This window comes from Epinephelus fuscoguttatus, linkage group LG13, assembly GCF_011397635.1.
Source record: "Epinephelus fuscoguttatus linkage group LG13, E.fuscoguttatus.final_Chr_v1".
Lineage (NCBI taxonomy): Eukaryota > Metazoa > Chordata > Actinopteri > Perciformes > Serranidae > Epinephelus > Epinephelus fuscoguttatus.
Window position 1 is genome coordinate 41,040,553 of NC_064764.1, and position 17,709 is coordinate 41,058,261.

The 17,709-nt window shown below is 39.7% G+C and overlaps 2 protein-coding genes and 1 long non-coding RNA gene across 8 annotated transcripts in view; 1 reads left to right on the forward strand and 2 right to left on the reverse strand.

The window, feature by feature from the left end:
• LOC125899331 (gamma-crystallin M3-like) overlaps window positions 1–17,709 on the reverse strand; it is a 51,924-nt gene that overhangs the window by 32,014 nt on the left and 2,201 nt on the right. The window contains exons 1-3 of one of the 6 annotated variants that reach the window (XM_049593542.1): window positions 14,136–14,185; window positions 1,253–1,495; window positions 913–1,151 (exon numbers count right to left, since the gene is read on the reverse strand). The exons of 1 other annotated variant lie outside the window; for it this stretch is intronic. In XM_049593542.1, coding sequence (XP_049449499.1) covers window positions 913–1,151; window positions 1,253–1,495; window positions 14,136–14,144 — 491 coding nt within the window. In that variant the 5' untranslated portion in view covers window positions 14,145–14,185. Of the gene's footprint in view, window positions 1–912; window positions 1,152–1,252; window positions 1,496–1,582; window positions 1,669–5,492; window positions 5,732–5,822; window positions 6,066–6,184; window positions 6,331–14,135; window positions 14,186–17,709 lie in introns of those variants that run through there. 4 more of the 6 variants (XM_049593538.1, XM_049593535.1, XM_049593540.1 and 1 more) reach the window with 4 other exon arrangements.
• Window positions 744–5,630, forward strand: LOC125899343 (uncharacterized). The gene is made up of 2 exons (XR_007450717.1): window positions 744–965; window positions 5,546–5,630. It is a non-coding gene; the product is annotated as an uncharacterized LOC125899343 (long non-coding RNA).
• On the reverse strand, window positions 13,340–14,186 carry LOC125899338 (gamma-crystallin M3-like). The gene is made up of 3 exons (XM_049593549.1): window positions 14,136–14,186; window positions 13,750–13,992; window positions 13,340–13,655 (listed from the first exon to the last, which is right to left on the reverse strand). The coding sequence occupies exons 1-3, from the start codon at window positions 14,142–14,144 to the stop codon at window positions 13,380–13,382; spliced, it is 528 nt and encodes a 175-aa protein (XP_049449506.1). The 5' UTR covers window positions 14,145–14,186; the 3' UTR covers window positions 13,340–13,379.

Here is a 17,709-nt window from a genome sequence, read left to right on the forward strand (position 1 = left end):
ATGAGTCACACACCAGACACAGCAACAGCTACAGACTTCTCTTTACACGTCTATGGTGAGAAGAGGAGTGGAGCTGCAACAGGAGCAGAGAAAAGAGCTTCTATGGGAGCTGGTCTGTACAAGCGGAGAGAAAGTGGGGGACAAAAAGGATTTAATTCTGGGTGGTGAGGCTGGAAATAGGACAGTGGCATGAAGTGCTGTGGGGTGGCGTATCCAGGAGCGTGTCTTGCTTCTGCTGGTGTGGGGTTGTACATTGAAAATAATAGGGGCGTATTTTTGGATGTATGGTGTTTGCCGTGTGTTTTGGCCTTTTGAGTTAAATTGCTTTTTTGTTTTTCCAAAAATTAGATATTTTATCAGGGAGTGCAGTTAGTGACACTGTGATCAGTGCTGGCTCTCATCTTGACAGAATAGCAGGTAGTGACTCAAGGTTTGAAACTGTAAATATTGTAATGGTACTTTGGAGTGACTTGTACTTATCACCAACACCTGCATTCAGCTAATTAATGAACGTGCTAATTTGTATAGAGTGGAATAAGTAAATACTAAAACATTTCTTATCCTGGTTTGAATCGCAATTTACATTTTATTGCCCAGTTTTGGATAATCCTTAGCACATATGTAATGTCTGTTCAGAATATTCATCCTGCTTTCAGTAACAGTGGTGAGCCATTGTCTGTTGGATTTACCGGGAATTATAAAGCCAAATTTCTCATCAGATTTTAAAGGGTTAAAAATTGAGTCTTTATATATAAATGTTTGGTCTAATACCGCATAATATTTCATTGTGACAGGTGGACAATAAGCCTGGCAACATTTAAAATAGTGCAGAAATTATTTATTTAGTGGCATTTGATACATTCAGTGAACATTTACATGCAGGAATCCATGATGCGCCTCATGCTCATGAACCTGGTGCCGCTCATGCCCATGTCCCTGAAGCTCCTGTACTCTCCGGGCCTCAGGTACAGCATCCTGCCTCTGTAGTGGGGCTGCTCGTACATCAGCCAGTGGCCGTCCATCACATGAACAGACTGGCAGTCGGACATACGGTAACGGTCCTGGATGTTGTCACAGTCGTCCATCAGCTCATGCATCTGACCACCGAAGTTCTCCCTCTCGTAGATCTTCATCCTGAACTGGCCTCTGTGCTGTTTTGTAGAGAATTTAAAGAGATATCTTAATATCAAGTTTTTTAGGGGCTGTTACCCGTAGTAGAAACATAGTATGACGGATGCTGTTTTCTACCTACCATGGGGATCATACGGCAAGACCTGATGCAGTCCCTCATTCCCATCATGCTCATGTAGTCAGCGTACTCGCCCCTCCTCATGAAGTACTGGTTTCCCATGAAGTTGGGGCGGTCATAGACCATGAAGCAGCCGCTCTCCACCCTGCAGGAGTGGCACCTGCTCAGGTAGGAGGTCATGTCAGAGCAGTCGCTCATGCACTCATAGGAACGACCCTGGAAGTTCCTGTCCTCGTAGAAGATGATCTGAAAACAGTGAATCGTAATGGTTAGAAAACAAATTAGAAAGCTGAATGTGGTGATCTAGTGTTGTAAAAAGTAATTTCTGTATACCTTGCCCCTCATGTTCATGCTGGTGTTGCTCATGTTAGCTGTAGATGTGCTGTGCTGCTCCTGAACTGCCTTCCTTCCTGGTTTAACCCTTTCCTTTTATACCTGACCCAACGTAAAGAACCAGTGACCCCTCCCCCTCAGAGGACCCCCTTACTCAGCAGCTTACTATTGAAACCAACAGAATGCAGATGTTATGTCCATTTTTTCAGGGACTGGGGACCTCAGTCTTTAGAGAGGCCTTTTCTCTCATTCACAGAACGCATTCCCAACAGTGCTCGTGTTACGTGAATAGGTTGGCCCATGTGACTGGTAAAAAACATTTTCTCTGTTTGGTTAGTGAAAATATGCTTTACATGGCTCTGTTAAACAGCCCATCAAAGAGGTATTAAAGTTGTGATAGAAGTGTGCATAGTAACTTTAACTGTGGTGGTTCTCCAAAATTTGAATAACTGCATGAACAGAAAGTGAATGTAGGTTTCACACACAAAAGTATCTTTTTGTTTTTCAATTAAACATAAAAAAAACAAAACAATTTTGGACTTTAAATTTGAACAATGGGAAATATTCTATGATTGAACATTTTGCTGTTATGTAACAGTTTTAAAAATGTCTGAATTATACACCAGAGATGCATCTAGTACAAGCCGTATGATTCCTGTTATGAAACAAACTTAAAATACAAAAATGCAAAGAAACTGTATACTACATACTGTTTAACATTGATATAAATAATATTTCATATAGTCACGTCCTCCTTAATTTAGAAACACTGATTTCCAAAAATATGAAGCAAAAATTTGTCAATACATACAATAATTAAACTAAAAAGATATTGAAGGAATTGTTTTTGAAAATCTACATATTTGTTCTTGGGAACCAGAAATCAAAAACATATTTCCGAAAATATGAAATTATTGCTTTAAGTAATGGGCTTTTTTGTTTGTGGCGTGGCTTTTGTAAGTTTATGCTTTCTTGTTATATAATGTTTATATTTTGTGGGTTTGATATATTTGAGAAATGAAATCATGCAAACAGTGACTCTTGGCTGTTGGCACTGTGGGCCAGGAATAATAATAAATAACAATAATAATTTTAATAATTTTTATTTGTACTTAGATAAACAAGGTTGCAAAGTGCTTCACAAAGTACATGAAAATAAGACAATAACAATACATTTTTTTAAAAAAATGTTTAAGAGCTGAGAAAAATAGTGTGCACGAAGGTAAAAATAGAACAAAAGAAAATGAACATAAAAGTTACAAATCAAAAAGTACAGGCATTGAAGGGGAAAGTTTTCCTGTAAAATTATGTTGTAACCAATGATTTAAAAACAGGTAATGTGTTAGCCAGCCTGATCACTTCAGGCAGAGAATTCCAGAGGCCTCAATGACAAAAGCCTGATCACCTTTGGTTACCAACCTTGACTGACTAGTGAGGGTAGACTTGAGGATCTAAGGTAATGACTTATGGCGCATTCACACCAGGATAGTCCGGGGAACTTGGTTCAATTGGGTGGGGAATGCCGAAAAATTTCACACCTTCATTTGGTTCGGTTCACCTTTACACTGCACTTTTTAAAGCGGACTACACTGCCTGGACAACGTCACGCAGTTACAACAGCTGCTCGTTTGGGGGCGGTATTCCCCGAAAGACCACTGACCACGAAGAAAAAAAGCACGAGGAAGAAGAAAACCTGGCTCATTGACTGGCCAGGACTGAAAACGGAAATCCACTGTGTGGAGTAACAAGCAACTTCAATATATCGTCCTCTGACCATATATCAATAAGCGCCTGCACCTCCTCACTACTCCACGTCTGCCCATGAGACAGGCTTTTTTACCATAGCATCATTATTGAAAGATTGAGAACTTGGGTTGGTATCTCTGGAACTACCCTCCAGTGGTTCATTTCATATTTTTCAGAAAGAAAATTTTCTGTGTCTGTCAATGGTTTCACATCATCTCAAGCCCGGTCTATGTTTGCAGTGCCACAGGGATCCATTCTTGGTCCAATTTTATTCTCTCTGTATTTTATTTTTTTATTATTTTGTTTAATTTTACATACTTTATTAATCCCCCTGAGGTAGTATTTGCTTCCCTTGGGCCACATTATTAGGCAGTATGATATTTCATTTCATTGTTACGCTGATGATACTCAGCTGTACTTGTTCTGCAAACCATCAGAATCAGCTAAATTATCTGCCCTGCATAATTGCTTAGCTGCGGTTAAGGACCGGATGGCAGTGAATTTTCTCCAGCTTAATGCTTCTAAAACAGATAAAACAGAGGTCCTTATTATAAGCCCTGAGCATTCTCAAAGTTTTGCCTGCTCTTGGCTCTTTAGCTCAACGCGTCGAAACCACTGTTAAGAGCCTTGGAGTTATTTTGGATAACGTCTCATCTGGACTGCTGTAATGCTGTGTTTACTTGCCTGGGACAAAACTTGATTCAATAACTTCAGGGTGTCCAAAATGCTGCAGCCAGACTTTTAACTAGAGCACGAAAACATGATCACATCTCACCTATTTTAGCTTCCCTTCATTGGTTACCTTTACCACGAAGGTGGTATAGACTTGAAACTAAGCTCTACACCCCCATTTTAGGCCCTTCCGCATTGACAGAGCCCACCCCCGACCTTCTAGGACATTGGGAAGTGGGTGAAAAAAATGACTTTTCAGCAATTTATTTCATTAGTATGGACTTGTAAAAATGTAAAGATATGCTCTGGCCTTAATTTGTGTAAATGTTTTCCTGAAGGTGGTGCTAGAATTTCTAAATTAAACTGTCCATTGGAGCATAATTGTGCTCAACAAGTTTCATAGCAACCAGCCAACTTGTTTACATGACTTATATAGAAGCTTGTAAAGAGTTCACTCTTGAGCTTTGCATAATCATGCTCAGTAAATCTGCCAGCCAATTAGATCTTGATCATTTTTGTGGACTGATGGTGGTGCCAAAGAAAAGGTCAGTAAAGGTCAGGGTCACAAAAGCCTTTAGATTCACACAGCGGACAATAGAATAAAGAGAGGTGAGGTGCATTTCTGAACTGACAATGGCACTGGGGTAAAGGTCAAGAGGTCCTGAGTGTATTCCTTCTTTCCTATTCTGACTTAATCCTTCTCAAAACAGTGGTTTGGATCTTTAAAATAATTAATCTGTGTATCTTGTGGTGAAATAATATGTAAGTTTTTTTTTATTATGGTCTTAAATATGACTTGGGTTACAACACAAATAACGGAATGTTTGTTTTTTTCTATTTTTATTTATTTTTAGTTTTTACCAGGGTAAAGGGTAAAGTCATATGTTGATATACCTTCATTCATTATCGTGTGTTGGGTCAATTTCCTTCCTTACAAAGTCCTAGGTAACTAAAATATTTGTTGTAAAGAATCTCTTAGGTATAACTCTACCTTACTGTCATTAAAACACAAATAATCCCATTATAACACGGCTTTCAGTGTCATCATTTATCTCATTTTTAATAGTAATTAGCAATGTTTTATAAAAGTAATTTAAAAACAAAAGTAGGGCTGACATTGTTCAAACCACAAATTGTACTTGGATGTTATTTATAGTTTGTGGAACTTTAGTATCCAGCAAATATGCAAACCTCTGTTAATCTGCGTATGTACTGCATGCACCAATTACAACAGTCTTTCTGTAATGATTCACATATTTAAAGGATTGTTAATGATGGGGAAAATATATTAAAAAAAACATTTCCGGTATGTTTGTGGTGTGCCCTGAAACTTAAGCCCTAGTCCAAAGATATAAGAATGGCTGCCTAACTGTACTCATGTGATACTGAAGGACACAACAGTTGGAAATATTTTGTCAAAAAAGTTTTATTATTTAGACATATTCTACACAGTAGTTTTTACATGTCCATGATACGCCTCATGCTCATGAACCTGGTGCCACTCATGCCCATGTCCCTGAAGCTCCTGTACTCGCCGGGCCTCAGGTACATCATCCTGCCTCTGTAGTGGGGCTGCTCATACATCAGCCAGTGGCCGTCCATCACGTGGCAGGACATGCAGTCATTCATACGGTAACGGTCCTGGATGTTGTCGCAGTCGTCCATCAGCTCATGCATCTGACCACCAAAGTTCTCCCTCTCGTAGATCCTCATCCTGAACTGGCCTCTGTGCTGTTTTTGTAGAGAATAAAATTAGATTAATTTAAGTTTTGTGGGGGTCATCACCCCGAGAAGAGCCTTAAAATGCTGTTTTTCTACCTACCATGGGGATCATACGGCAGGACCTGATGCAGTCCCTCATTCCCATCATGCTCATGTAGTCGGAGTACTCGCCCCTCCTCATGAAGTACTGGTTTCCCATGTAGTTGGGGCGGTCGTAGACCATGAAACAGCCGCTCTCCACCCTGCAGGAGTGGCACCTGCTCAGGTAGGAGGACATGTCAGAGCAGTCGCTCATGCACTCATAGGAGCGCCCCTGGAAGTTCCTGTCCTCGTAGAAGATGATCTGGTAAAGGACATAAATTGTAATGTAAGGAATAAGGATTTAAGATGATTTAAGCTGAAAAATAAAACACTGATTAAAAAAAGTAAATAAAAAATAGTTGTTTAGGTGAGTGAGCTTACCTTGCCCATGTTCATGATTGTGGTGTGAGCAGTTCAGAGAACTATGTTGCTGGAACACTGATGTCGCTCCTGTTTTAACTGTTACTTTTATACCTGACCAAACCCACAGAATCTGTGGCTCCCATTGTGTAAAGCCCTGAGCAAGCAACATGGTATAGAGGCCTATAGAGTGCTCAGGGGCGCATTTCCATGTGACTGGACGCCCTAGAAGACTTTAGAATGGATTTTTCCATAGGGGAGTCAATACAATGAGCATTTTTGCCGTTACAATACAGAACAACAAACAATAGACTCTCTTACACATTTCAAAAACATACTGTGCGGCCCTCTGATCGGTAAGTGGACAATTTATAGGCACGAGTGTCCTTTTGTGTGACAACAAAAGTCTGACATGCCGATCTATAATGCACATCTGTATGAACAAAACTTGTTCATGCAGCTCTTTGTAGAGACATATACTGTATATGGTAAACATAAAAAATAACCAACAAATGTAAACTCTATAGATTATTCAGTGTACAGCATTTACCTGCTGTTTAATCAGGAAAAAATAATAAGAAAATTTTAAGTTTACAAAATTTGTAAAAAGCAACTTCTCCTATAAAGAAATATTTAATACATTACAAATTCTTTATTTTATTGTCATCCTTTATCTGTTTACACAGCAGCACAAAGACAGTTATAAGTTGTTGATAAATACATTAATAAAGATTCGCACCTGCTTACATTGAAGTGTTTATTAATAAATTAAAATAAAATTATTAATTGTAAGTTTATAGACCACAGAAAAATGCCAAACAGTGGGATGTAAAGTGGAAAGATGAACCCTCATGAAGGGAGATAATTAAAAGGCTGTCTATCCAAGTTAATAAGATACAACTGTGGATAATCATCATCACATGGATTTTTTGTCAAAACCACATTAACTTAATTTTATATTCTATGGGAGATGGCAAAGATTCCTAAGATACCAAATACTCTGTGTGAGGCTGGATTTTTTTTTATTGTTTTCTTTCCCTTGTTTTTAACAACATAACAACTGTAATACATTCAGAGTGGAATACCGAAATACAAAACCTTGCATGTTGTCCATTTGTCCATTGAAAATTAGAAATGACAGTATACATACATACATGTGCAGATATGCTTTTCAGATCATACATGAGCAGACAGCAAAATAAATCAAAATGTAAACATAAATACACAAGCATACCTAAATAGATGTATACATCAGTCACAGTTGTCTATAGCCAATCTACATTGTAATTTGACTCAGTGAACAGTTTTAGCATTTTCACGTGTCAGAAATGGTTGTCTTGTCCTATAAAATTTATCTGTAGAGCCACCCAGCGGACACTTTATTTTCTCCAGGTGTACAAAACTCATGAGATCTCCAGCCCACTGGACGTGTGGGAGAGGGCTCCTGCTTCTGCTTTATAAGTGTAAGGCGTCTAGCAGTTAAGAAATTAAGGACAATAGCATTCTAATAGTGTGTCTGGAACTACTGCAAAAAATGCAAAAATTTGGCTCCAAAACCCACAGAAAATGTATTAAATATCCAATAATTATTAAGATTTGGACAAGTTGAAAAAGTATGAATGAGGGGTCCTGTAACTGATCTACATCTGTTGCGTAATAGATCTGTCCCTGGATACATCTTGGCTAACTTTTCCATGGTGAGATGAAGGCAGTGAATTGTAGGAGGCCATGTCTGGTGCAAATTGAGGAAGACTGTACTATTTGAAGTTGACACTGCCAATTGTGATCTGTGTTTTTGGAAGCCAAATCATCCTCCCACTGGGATTTACTAATGGAGAGAGGTGGAGAATGTAGAGTTGATAATATGTAAGGGATAATGTATAATGAGCTGGTGAATACTGGGAAAATAACTCCCGACAGGGATAATTAGCCGCTTATTACACGGCTATTATCAATTAAATAAATAATGTTGTCTGCTTCCGCGAAGTGCATTAAAACCGAATCCGTGTTCTTTTGTTTTTGGCAGAAAAAGTCCGTCAGTATAGTAGTAGTAGCACAGTACAGTATAGTACAGTAGCCCATTTTGTTGTCTTTTTTGTAGGCTATTTATCTCATCTTTCTCCTCCTCTATCACTTGAAGCTCTTCAGGTGTCAGTTCCTTGTGCTGTTTTTCGCTTGATTTTTTTCTTTCCTTCTCCATTTCTTTTTCTTCAGCAGCATCCCATTTCTCAAAATCTTTGTAGCTACTCTCCAAATAAGTTAAAAGAAATGTTAAAATCAGCCACTTCTGTTTGTTTTTTCCCTTGGAAGTTGTTTGACAGCTGCAGTGTTGCAGGGCAGCATCCCTAGCAACGCTGGGCTACATAGCAACTGTGTAATGACCGTTGCTACTAGCAGCGGTCATTACACAGTAATATCAGACCGCTGAATGCCGCGACTGACCAATCAGAATACAGCATTTAATAGAGCCGTGTAATAAAGTATAATATTGATCACTCCCCTGTTGTGCACATTAATGTTGAGAGTTCTGTCTGAAGTTGTTTCATCGGGTACATCAGGGAACTGGGGATATCGGCTTTCCATGAAATTTCAAATTTCTAAATAATGGCAGAAGAGGTCTGTGGGATATTACACTTTTGAGTCAATTGAGTAAATGAGGCAAATATCTTATCTACATACAGGTCCTTAAAATTATGCAACACTGCAGTTGCCTCCGTAATCCAGCTGGTATACTGCAGTTTGCTGGTGGGCTTACTGAGTGCAGGATGAAGTTGTAGCAGGGTAAAACAACAACCAACTCTTTGGCTCGTTGCCAGGGGTTGGCAAGCTAACGAATATCAAGACTGCACCTATTCTGTTCCAAAAGTGCAGCTGCAGGATACCAGTAAGCTACACTGTCTTGTCTCTGAAGAGTTGTTTTATGCTTAATGCAAGTAGGCAGGGTTGGAGAGAAAAAGGGAGAATCACGATGGTTGGTAAAACCCTGCTGTTTATTCTGGCATCATGTTGGCTAAAATGTTGGTGACATTTTCATGTAAGCAAACACAAATGTAAACACAACGGCAATATAGAGGTCAGCAAAATGACTGACGTCTTGCCCATGTATCGTACGGTAAGTTGATAATGTAATTATTGTCACAGGCCTACCAATAGGTAGATAGTTGGTTGGCAAGCTTACAGTTAGCTTACATAGGTATTGTTACAAATATTAGTTGTGATTTTTGTGAATAGTATTAGACCATGATAACATATGACTATGAGTCACTCATCAGGATACCAAAATTGTCAACTCACCAGTTTAAAATTCTCCCTCTGCCAACTCTGCTACCTGGCCAGTCGAGTTTTTCAAACGCAAACACTGGAATTAACATTAATCTAATGGTGGAGATCAACACCAGCTATGATCGCTACCACATCGACGAACAAGCAAGACCATCTGAAGGAAGTAAAGGATTTGACCTATTGGTGTCAGGACAGCAACCTACTCCTGAACATCCGCAAGACTGAGGAGCCGATAGTGGACTTCAAGAGGACGCAGTGAGGGAACTATTGGCCTGACCTCAGTGCTACATACTGACTCAGTGGTGAAAAAAGCAAAGCAGATACTGTTTCACCTCAGACGCTCGAGAAAATTTGCTTATCCATGGGTGCTAGGTTGTCCAGTCCATGAGACTTTGGACTGGTTTGGACTACAAACTAATTGAAACAAGGCAAATAGATAAGAAGAATTTGTAAAGTTAGTACTGTAGGAGCAATACCTTTAGGAAATGTTTGCACTTGTCATAAATTTAGAGGCACCACCCTCCGATGGAGGGAAGCGACTAATCAAACTGATAACTCCAGAAACCAATTACTGATTCATCAGTACACTTATAAATAAGGAATCAATCTCAATACCTGGGTTATGAATTGTCTATATAGTGATCTTAGTTCCTGCTCAAAAGAAATATCCACAGACAACGACTTGGCAATAAATGAAGATTTATTTAGGGCTAAATGTTCAACAATTGAGTAAATGAATAGTAAATGAGGATGATATGAAATAACACAAAACACAACAGTCTGTATAAATGGATTAAGACAAGAGGTGACACTTTGTCAGTTATTTAGTTTGGTGATAGTGAGAGAGAATGTGACTGTAGATAAATTGGGGAGGCAGGGATGCGCAAAACCATTTACCTAACTAAGTAACTAAGTGTCCTATTCGACATCAACTCTTATCACAGCACAGCGGCTGCATCAGGTGATGGAGATTTCCAGATTTCTTTTGAGCAGGAATTAAGATCACTGTATGGAGAATTCATAACCCAGATATTGAGATTGATTCATTATTGATAAGTGTGCTGACGAATTAATAATTGGTTTATGGAGTTATTCATTTGATTAGTCGCTTCCCTCATTAGGAGGGTGGTGCCCAAAACTTTATTACGAGTGCAAACATTCTCAAAAAGGTATTTCCCCTACAATGGTAACCAGCAAACTGGGATCTGGATGGTTTCCAATTGACACCTTTACCACTCTTGATGCCAGGATGACGGTAAAAGAGTTTATCAACTTTGGGATTAGACACACGAAGTTATAAACTTTTGACCCTCAGAGTAACCCATCTCACCTGTCCATTTACTTACAGTCTAGGTTTTGGGATAGTTCAAAAGGCTGTTTTTCCTACAGTACTGACTAGATGAGTGACAAAGTCCCTGTAAAAACAGGGAGAAGAAACCAAAAACAATGACGAAATTAAATGTGGTGAGAGGAGATCTGCCCCCTGACTAGCTGCTGCTTATGTTTATATGTATGGAGCACACTGGGGCCAGGTGTGTCCCTTGCCGTTGATTAACCTCCAGGTCTGAAGACCGGCTGAGAGAAAACGCAACATCAAAACCACCATGCCACATAGTACACGTACCTATCGTCATTTTTTCAGACCTGATAGAAAAAAGAAAGCTTCATTGGAAACCCTGAATCAGCTAATAAGTAAGAAAAACGATGCCCTTCCTGAGATCAAGACAGAACCTTGGGATCCCATCCAGTGGACCAGAGATACAGCAGACCTTAAAGTTTTAGCTTGATCAGTTAAACATGTCGAGGGGGAGCAGCTCCTGACTTGAACTCCCTTTATATCCAACATCATAAATCTTCATTCTGGCTTCATCGTAACTAATTAAGAAAATGATCTATCAGAATGAGGACTGACTTTTGTCCTGATGCCAGGACCACCAGATGTGATGTACTCTGCACCAATCTCCATATCGATCAAAGGTAACTCAAATTATCAGACCTCACTAATCCTTCTCAGTGAGAAGCTAATTAATTCATTGCAACAAGTATTGCAGGAATACAGAAGAATGAAGCTCCATGTCCAATTTTAAACCTCTACTAACCCTAACCCTAGTTTAACAATTTTACATGCCAACATTTGTGAATTACCACAAACCATAAAGTACTGCTGAGGCTGGACAAATTGAAACTTGGGACTGGTGGTGATGCTAGATGAGAGGTCAGGGGATCACAGGCTGTTCTCATGCACTGTTCAAACATAAACCTGCTAAAAATAATGCACCATATTCACCTGTTGACAAGGGTTCAGTGCCAGTGCATGCAATCTCTCATTGAGTTTCTCTCTCTGGGCTTCATTGCCAATGACCAAAATTTCAGATTTGTCCTGGTTGAGCTGTAGAAAATTCTTAGCCATCCATGATTTAATATCTAAGATACAGTTAAAAGGGCATCTATTGGACCTGGGTCACTTGAAGACACGGCAGTGTAAAGCTGTGTGTCATCAGCACAGCTGTATAAATTGATGCTGTGCCTCCTGATGATGTTTCCCAGTTGTAACATATAAAGATGAAAAAGAGTAGGACCTAAAGTGGAACCTTGAGGAATCCCACAGTTCATTTTGTAGCTTTTTGATGAACATTCATCAGTATTTACAAAAAATATTCTGTCGCTAAGATAAGATTTAAACCAGTTAAAAACAGTACCAGAGATGCCAATCACACTGCAGAGTCTGTCAAGAAGGACTGAGTGGTCTACTGTATTGAATGCTGCACTTAAGTCAAGTAGTACTAATATGGAAGGACTTTTCATATCCATATTGCACCTGAGTTCATTAACAATTTCAACCAGTGCAGTCTCTGTACTGTGATTAGTCCGAAGACTGGATTGATATTTTTCATAAATATTGTATTATATTATAATTTCATGGTACGCAGTCACCATGTTTCCTTTCCAAAACCTAACCCACATAACTCTACTTGCCTGAACCTGAAGACCCAACGATGATTCTTTTCCGAAACCTAACCACAGTAACTTTACTTGCTTAAACCTTACCTAAGTAACTTTATATTAATTATGTAACGTCATTCCTGGGATGCAAATTCATTCATCATCGTTTGTATTATACAATTTGTTGTATGAGGATATGCTTGGGGATCAATAGTTCATCAAATGTTGTTAAGATATTTCAATCTGGACCAAAGTGGTGTACCATTTGCCACAATCGGCAAAGTTCAGCTAGGGCTGATGGAAATGTCATTAATGTTACAATTATTTGATCACAAAACAAAGTATTCGACAAACTTGGGTTGATGGTGGTGCTAAATGAGAAGTCAGGGGAATACAGGCTGTTCTCATGCACTGTATGTAAACCTATGAAAATAATACACTGTATTCACACACACATATATATATGTATATGTATATATATATATATATATATATGTATATATATATATATATATATATATATATATGTATATATATATATATATTTATATATATATATATATATATATATATATATGTATATATATATATGTATATCCCCAGATCCATGGGGATCGCCAGGCTAGAAAATATTGTAAATTATTTTTTGTTTTGTATTAATATATTTAAAATTTCATTCATAATCATATGTTTACGTTTTCTAAAAAATTGTAGATGTATATACAGTATATTATATACACACTTAAGTTGGGCTGAATATTTGCTGTGAAAAAAAACAAACAACAACAACAAAAAGAACTATGACTATGATTTATGTTATGGTAGAAGATTTAAATGCCAATTTTACAATAATCTTTTTAAAATAATGCTTAAAACTTTGTAATTACTGAAAACTTGCATTTCCAGGAATGTTAAAGCCCAGTAATTGAATTAAATACTTGGACACCAAAATTTAGAAAGTTGCATTATTTATTGAAGTCAGAATGTACAATTAGCACATGTCCATGATACGCCTCATGCTCATGAACCTCATGCCACTCATGCCCATGTCCCTGAAGCTCCTGTACTCTCCGGGCCTCAGGTACATCATCCTGCCTCTGTAGTGGGGCTGCTCGTACATCAGCCAGTGGCCGTCCATCACATGGCAGGACTGGCAGTCGGACATGCGGTAACGGTCCTGGATGTTGTCGCAGTCGTCCATCAGCTCATGCATCTGACCACCGAAGTTCTCCCTCTCGTAGATCCTCATCCTGAACTGGCCCCTGTGCTGTTTTGCAGAAACAAGACATGTTTTTTTCTTCCAGAGTTACAAAGCTATTAACACTCAAAGATCACCTTTTTTAGGTGTGTTTTCTACCTACCATGGGGATCATACGGCAAGACCTGATACCACCGCTCATTCCCATCATGCTCATGTAGTCAGCGTACTCGCCCCTCCTCATGAAGTACTGGTTTCCCATGAAGTTGGGGCGGTCGTAGACCATGAAGCAGCCGCTCTCCACCCTGCAGGAGTGGCACCTGCTCAGGTAGGAGGACATGTCGGCGCAGTCGCTCATGCACTCATAGGAACGACCCTGGAAGTTCCTGTCCTCGTAGAAGATGATCTGAAAAAAAAATAAAAATATTAAGCCATTTAATGTCAGAAGTTATAATTACATATCAAAGTATTTACTTATATTCCTGACATATCTGGAGTCAAATTAACTTTGATCTAATATTATTTACACTATTATTATTTTTTTCCTACCTTGCCCATGACGATTGCGGTGGTTTCCCAGATCTCTCAGAGAACTGTGTTTGAACTGATACTCTGCCTGTCTGAACAAGTTACATTTATACCTGGCCAGAGACAAAGACTGTGTGCCCCTCTATTGTTCAAAGTCCTGACCCAGCAACCTACTATAGAAGCCTATAGTTTTGAGTTGCTTACCAATATACCAACAGGGTCACAACCTCTAAACAGAATTTTCCTTTAACAATAATAGAACATATTTCTTTCAAAAAATGATCACGTGCGTGTATTCTGTGAACAGTATGAAAATTGTTGCTGGATGCTTCACGATATAACTCCTGATTCCATTAATAGACTCATCAAAAGCCACAGTTACTTAAATTGTAGCTTGATCTCACTTTTGATTTCCCTGAAACAGCAGGAGCACAATCAGTCGACAGAGGGGTTTTCAAACAAAAGCACATTATTTTATTGTCATCTGAAATGGGAATGGTAATGTGCTGGTGTTACAAACCTGACTTAGGGCTTGCAACAAATGGCAGAGTCCACACATTAATAAAAGAGTGAAAAGAGTACTTATTAAATTAGGATTAAAAACACACAATGACCAATCAGACTGGTGTGAATTGTGTGTAGATGAGTGAAGTGAGGATGGTAAAAATAAAGCTAAACAATCTAAAGAGGTGGTGATGTGGAAGGCATCCTGGCTGCTCAGTACAAGTAAAGGGGGTCTCCTAGGATGACAGTTACATCCTTAGGCCCTTCTATCTTCAGGTGAAGCCAACCAACTCTCAGGGACCTACTGGCACTCCTGGAAGACACAGAACTGCAGAGAACTAAACAGTGGTAAATAGACAGAGAGATGCTGTCATACTGGGAATATCCACTCATCAACTAATAGCACACACTCCTCTTGATAGAAATAATAATATGGATGGTCATGATTGTGGTTATGGTTTTATAATTATTTTTTTACTGTAGGATTTATTTGCATATTGCATACATAAATTGAAAAAGCTGATCTGAAATACAGAGTATTTAATATAATAATAAATAATAGAAATCAATATCTTGATTTAGATATTTATTTATTACAGAGTCTACAGAATACTGTGAGCTAGTTTAGGGAGAAGACTCAAATTGTGCTGCTCCACTCAACATACTCATTATTCTGCATGTCATGTCATCAGATTACAGAGCAACTTCTTTCCTCACCCCCAGGCCACACTGCCCGCGTGAGCAGTGCATGGCGGCCACCTTGTTAAACTACTGTGCGTTGCTGCTGCAGCGCTGCCTGCTGCTATAACTGCTGTATTTGCACAGTTAAAAGCTGGTAGTCCACAAACTTTCCGTCTTGATGCATTCCTTCACAATTTCGGGGGCTATACACAAATTACTAGCTCAAGATATATACAAATTGGACAAACATTTAACCCATACTACCTCCGCCCAGCATCCACCTGCAGACTCTGCCTGATTCTAGTTTCTCTGAAGTGCTGGAAATTTGTAAGGAGGCTTCCACATCAAGTACTCAGGCCTGGAGTCGAGTACACTTAACTCCAAAGTCCAGTTTGTTTGATTAGTGTGAACACAGTATATTATACTTGGGCACAGTTGGGAATGATTCACATCAGGTGTAGACACCGGTTGTACCAAACATGGAAGTGGACTACTGCTTAACAGAGTAGCAGTCAGATAATTGAAAAAAAATAGTCAGCTGGGAGAGGCTTCAGCACACCCGTGACCTCTCACAGGAAAAGCAATTACGGAAAAATGAATTACCCAAGCCCAAGATATGTGTATAATATCCACTCTGCCTCCAACTCACTGGCCCCTGCTGATCAAGTTCTTTTTTACCTTACCTTACTTACAGGTCTTCTCGGATTCACTCAAGTGTGACCCATCATGATAAACAGATCTGAGGACCTGAAGTAATAGAATGGGACACAACCTGGACCCATTTGACCAAAATGAAACGTGCACCTGATTCTATACAGATCCTGGGTCAGATTCAGGTCTGGGTAGACCCGTGAGCACCTCTATTGAAAAGACATTTCTCAAAGTGGCTGGTCTTCTTCGAAATCTGCATATGCAGCATGAGTTGAACTCCTCAGAATCCTCTGAAGTGCACGGTCATGGGTGAAAAAGTAGAAAGGTGGGCGAGAGGGTCGTTGTTAACATTGTCTCCATAATAGAAATAATGGATGGCAGAATGCAAAGGTTGATGCCAACGTATGATGGGCTTGGGATGTTGTGATTGACACATTTCTCTACACTGTGAGTGTCATGACATGATGACGCAAATTGTTCGGGTACAAAACAACATCACTACTGTGACAGCTGAGCTTCAGTAGAGTGGAGAGGGGAGGCAATCAAACTCATCAAAGCTATTGCGCCTCCTTACGGCTGAAATACACAGGGTAAGGACGCGTCACGTAAGCGGGATGAACCGGGTTCTTTGTTTTACCTGCTACACAGACGCCATCTTCTTTGTTGCGGTTGCTGCCAGCTTCACACTGCGCATAGTGAATTTTGCCAAGTGATAATGCAACGGGTTGTGCAGGGTTTGGAAGCATATAGACTATTGACTGGTACTGAATTATTTAACTGGATCATTTTAACATCAAGATGCACTCTTTTGTTTCATTTATTTTATTGTGAAATGTAAAAACACACATGAGGTTGCTCTGCTGCTGATTGTAATGAACGCCCTCTGCTGTGCGCTTACTGCAGCAGACGAGTCACACCACCTCCGTGCCGTATGTTTTCAGTAGTTAGACTCTTACTGTGGTGAGGTGTGCAGCAGTCAGTCAAAGCATCATTTGTCGTTGGTTCTGTGTCAAAGTACTGAGCTATGCCTTGCCACGCAGCATCTTTTTGGCCATTGTCTGTATAATGACTGGATTATGGGTTGTTTAGCTTGGTATGTATGTCTCGACCTCAACAACAAGTCTCTGTGCATCCATTCTTTGTCACACAAGAGACACAGCAACAGCAGCACAGTTCTCTTTGTACATCCAAGGTGAGGAGAGGAGTCGAGCTGCCGTAGGAGCAGAGAAAGAGCTGCTGTGGGAGCTGCTATGTACAAGCAGAGGGCGAGTGGGGACACATGCATTTGATTTTGGGGGCAGTAAGGCTGGAAATAGGTTAGTCACATGAAGTGCTGCAGGGCGCCACATCCAGGAGCACTGACGGCCGTCAAGCCACTGCAGGTGTGGGGTTGTACTAAATTATAGGCGCATTAGAGGCCACCCTCAGTCACATGTTTTGGTCGTGCTCGAGGTTGAGCTCCTTCTGGCTATCTATCTTTGATGCCATCTCTTATGTTTGTAAAGGTGCTCACAAACTCGGGTGTACTATAAGCGAGCGGACTCCGCGAGGAATGTCCACAGTCATTCGGGCTTCCACAGTTGAGCGCACGTCCGCTTGGAAGTTTCCTGTAAAAATGTTTGTGAAAAATCCCCGCAATGTGAAAAATGTATGCGAGCAGTCTTTTGTGTGACACTGGTGTGTGGCGCAGAGTCTGCGTGGTTGTAAAATCTGAGCTTTGCATGCACAGGGCTTGCGGATGTCTGCTTTTAGTCCGGGC

Excerpts from the sequence above, each read along its gene's own strand:
- LOC125899338 (XM_049593549.1), bottom strand. Across the intron at positions 13,656-13,749 it reads CTTGCCGTATGATCCCCATG|CACAGGGGCCAGTTCAGGAT; the intron begins GTAGGTAGAAAA and ends TCTGCAAAACAG.